This window comes from Etheostoma spectabile, chromosome 8, assembly GCF_008692095.1.
Source record: "Etheostoma spectabile isolate EspeVRDwgs_2016 chromosome 8, UIUC_Espe_1.0, whole genome shotgun sequence".
NCBI lineage: Eukaryota > Metazoa > Chordata > Actinopteri > Perciformes > Percidae > Etheostoma > Etheostoma spectabile.
In genome coordinates this window covers 30,705,738-30,709,810 of record NC_045740.1, presented here as the reverse complement: position 1 = coordinate 30,709,810, position 4,073 = coordinate 30,705,738, and the positions used below count along the sequence as shown (strand labels likewise).

The window sequence follows — 4,073 nt, the reverse complement described above, 5'->3', positions numbered from 1 at the left end:
ACCCAACAGCAATACTATTTGACTTTAGTTGTTAGAAATCCATGATTCCACTCACACACCGGCTATAAGGACCTGTTCCTCGAGGCTTTGCTCGGAGCCGTGGAACTCCAGGAACAGAGTCGGGGTCACGGGGTAGGACAGAGAGCTGAACCTGTTGCACGCATCAATCATCACATCATCCAGAAACTCTGGATAACACACGTTCACACACAGACACAACACACAGACAACCAGGACAAATGTCACTGTGATGCATCTAAATAGACTTTTCCTTCATGGTCAGAATCACATTTCCAACTGGGAGAAATGTATATGGATTGTATTTGCTCAGTTGATGTTACGATACATTTCTCACTCCTGTATTGTATTATGCTCTTACTCTAGGTACCCATTCTCTGGAAGGGATCAATAAGGTTTCATCTCTTCCTTCTTTTGTCTACAAACTCAGTTCACCCTAACCCTGCTCATCTTTCCTCCCCTCTCTTGGTGGCTGCTGTAAGGAAAAACACAGGAGCAGCACAACTTATTTCACTTCAGAATGTGAAGAATGCTTTCAGGAGACCTTGATGACTTACACAGGAGCATTGAATGAATACCCAACTGAGGAGAGAATTAAGCAAACAATACATTTTATCAGCGATGTGCTATTGTGCAGCGCTGTCCCAACTCCCTGAAGTTCCTGTCTTCCTGAAGGTGGATTTAAACTCATGCTGGAGGCAGTTAGCCAAACCTTCAAAGTAAACAAAGATATTGCGGGCGCCCAAATACCTCAGCACAGACTAAATGTGTTCTGTGGTTATTTTCCCTATGGCCGTAGCAGGGTGAGCAGCACTGTCATACAACTGCTACATCACCAAGGTCAAACTACAACTCTGCCTGGAAAGGTTATGAGGTCATGTTGGACACTAGTCTATATCAAAGACGTTTATTTTCCCAGATTGTATGAAAACTGTTCAGGTATGTGTAGCGCTGCGTATCGATAGAAAATGTTCCATACCGGTACCCATACCAATATTGTGACTTTGATTACCGGTTTCTGGCCAGTACTTTTTTTATACAAATTTTATAAAATCCATTTTAACAAAAATAAAATACAACATTACATTATGGTAAAACTAATTTCCTGCGTGTCACTACGGCGTGTAGAAACGATAAACAATGGACAGCCAATCTGCAATATTATTAGATCTTGGTAGAAGCATGCTGTGTGCTGATTGGATCACTGACGCTGATGAGATTTACTCCTTAGGTATTAAAATCAGGTATTGAATGACGAGGCATTTTTCAATACTTGATACTAAGGAGGCAATTCAGCAGGTGCCTAAAAAGTATTGAAATTGGGACGCCAGCCCTAGTGATGTGCTCTGTGGATGTTGGGCATGGTCTTCTCACCGATGCGAGCGATGGGTACTCCTGCTTGTAGGATCTGCACGGTGCTGTCTACGGCAGCCTGCACAGAGGGGAAAGAGCAGACGGCTGACACCACGGCCTCTGGGATGCCGTACAGGCGTAACGTAGTCTTGGTGATGATCCCCAGAGTGCCCTCTGACCCCACAAACAGGTTGGTGAGGTTGTATCCTGCAGATGTCTTCCTACAGATTGATACAGATAGAAAAGAAAGATAAGCCTATTTAAGATGCTCTATAATTTGGGTTGGGGATCATTTGTATTTTTTCCCAATACCGATGCTAAAACAATAAATTTAAAACCGTGCCAGTGCCTAAACCACGACGTAAAAATAAAAAATAAATAAATGAAGAAGCACAAAACGACAATATGAGAAATTGAAGAATTAGTTATTGGTAAGACCATAAGGTCAGATTTAAAGGATTTATTAAAAATGTAATAACACTAACTTTTTTACCAGTCAATTGCTGTCAAGCGACAAAAACAGATGACAAAAGGGTATTTTACAACAACTTTGAATGCACCATGAGGCTTACCAGTTTAAAGCAAATGCATCATTGTGCTGTCTTTGTTGCAGTGAGCATAGGTCTAGTTTGTGCCTTTAGCTGCAGGCTGTTGTACGTCCCAGTGTTGGAATCCTCTACAGTAAAATACAGTCACACCTTCACACCGTTTAGCTGTCAGCTGTCACTATCTACTGTCAACTATCATGTTGCATATTTGTGGGTGAAATGGCTAAAGCGTACCTGGGACGTCGGCCCTTCCCGGCCGTGTGTATGATGTTCCCGTCAGCCAGCACGACCTCCAGGTTCAGCACGTTTTCCCTCATAGTTCCATATCGCACTGCATTGGTACCAGACGCACTCGTGGCAGCCATGCCACACAGAGACGCATCGGCCCCGGGATCTGAGGCGGTAAAAGAACATCAGGAGTGTTTCCTAAATTATTTTGAAGGATAATACAGAAACATTTGGCCTGTCCTCAACTAAACAAAAATTCTTAGTTGACTAACACTCACAAGAATAATACTAATCGATAAGTTCATTTAATTGATAGATCTGTGCCCTTGAGTAGCTGTCAAGACTAAGAAAACGCTATATAAATGCAGTCCACTTACAATCTGTAAAAATGAGTTTCTCCACAAAAACATCATGCGAAAGCACCACTTTCAATATTTTGTTTAACAGAGATGTGCTCATAAGTATCTTGGAAATAAGTCATTCAGCATAAAAAAGCATAAAAAGGAAATCTTAGTGTACTAAAACCAGACAGAGTGATGTGTCGACTAACGAACTAAGAGGGGGCAGCTCAAATAAATAGACAATGTAAGTCTACCACGAACACTTTTGGCACAGTGCTTGACCTGAAATTCTAAACTAATCAAAACTATTGTTCACCCTGTAAGTTTTTGTAAAATCTAACCCTCACTTAGTTATTTATTTAATTTTTTCCCCTTATCCAATATCACCACCTGCTGGATGTATGAATTTAAACTACTTTAAGGTTGGCTACAATTTAATTAATCTGTGTTGTAATTTGTTACATAACACATTTTACCTTTAAAAGGAACATGGAGGCAAAAAATGATCTACCTCGGTATCAGCTAACTGTTGTAACCCATACTCAGACAGGTAAAGCAGTGAAAAACAAATCTGACAGTACCCTTGGCTCTTTTACTCCCAGAGAAAACAAATAAAAGCTCTTGGTTGAAAGAGACTGATTCACAAACATCCTTGGTGGATGCCTGACAGTACCTAGGTAAGGACTACTAGCCAGTCAGAAGCAGAGTATGAGGGTCCTGACAGTACCTAGGTAAGGACTACTAGCCAGTCAGAAGCAGAGTATGAGGGTCCTGACAGTACCTAGGTAAGGACTACTAGTGTGCCACGCTAGCTGCTAGGTGAGCATTTTAATGTGTGTTACAAAGTGAAGCATGTTTGACTCTGAAGTAAACTGAGTTTTTTGGAGCAGTTTGTGAACAGTGATTTCTGTTGGAGATGGTAAGTCCTTTTGGAGGGGGGGGGACTTTGGGGTTTTTCACTTTATAAACCTATAACATGCACAAAAAAGATACATAACGCAATAAAAGGAAAAAGGGAAAAAGCCCAAAAGAATAATATCTGCACTTTAAAAACCAAAATGTAGCCATGTAAATGTGGCCTAAGAGTGCGACTGACCAACAGGAAACCATAGGCCGGTGTCTCGCAGGTAGGCGTTGAGGGCCTTCCGAGTCACACCAGGCTCCACTGTCACGTCAAAGTCCTCCTGGTGGACGTCCAGAACCTGGTCCATGTTCCTCAGACTGAAGCACACACCACCCTAAGAGCAGGACAATGATTTGACACTATAAATAAAACTGAATTGAGAAAGAAACATGATAGACATACACAAAATAATTACACGTTTATTTTGTATTTTTCATACTTGTAATATATTTTTGTATGGGATATTAGGGGAGAAAAGTAATAATCGAAAGTCGTGTGTATTGTAAAATGTTTTGAAACAATTCTTAGAATTAAGTATTGCGATTTTCTATTCCTTCTTTAACAAAAACAAGAGTTGAACAATAAAGCCTTATATCATAAGACATGTCTAAAAATGTATTTGGAAATGTAAAAAAAATACAAAATAAAAATCACAATATATAAGTTTTTTGTTTCCCCCCC

At 40.5% G+C, this 4,073-nt stretch overlaps 1 protein-coding gene across 4 annotated transcripts in view; it reads right to left on the bottom strand.

The window, feature by feature from the left end:
* LOC116693419 (probable D-lactate dehydrogenase, mitochondrial) overlaps positions 1-4,073 on the bottom strand; it is a 34,381-nt gene that overhangs the window by 28,407 nt on the left and 1,901 nt on the right. For 3 of the 4 annotated variants that reach the window (XM_032522391.1, XM_032522392.1, XM_032522390.1), the window contains exons 4-7: positions 3,585-3,726; positions 2,154-2,313; positions 1,393-1,592; positions 60-188 (exon numbers count right to left, since the gene is read on the bottom strand). In XM_032522391.1, the coding sequence (XP_032378282.1) occupies positions 60-188; positions 1,393-1,592; positions 2,154-2,313; positions 3,585-3,726 (631 nt within the window). The remainder of the gene's footprint in view (positions 1-59; positions 189-1,392; positions 1,593-2,153; positions 2,314-3,584; positions 3,727-4,073) is intronic. The other variant, XM_032522394.1, reaches the window with a different exon arrangement.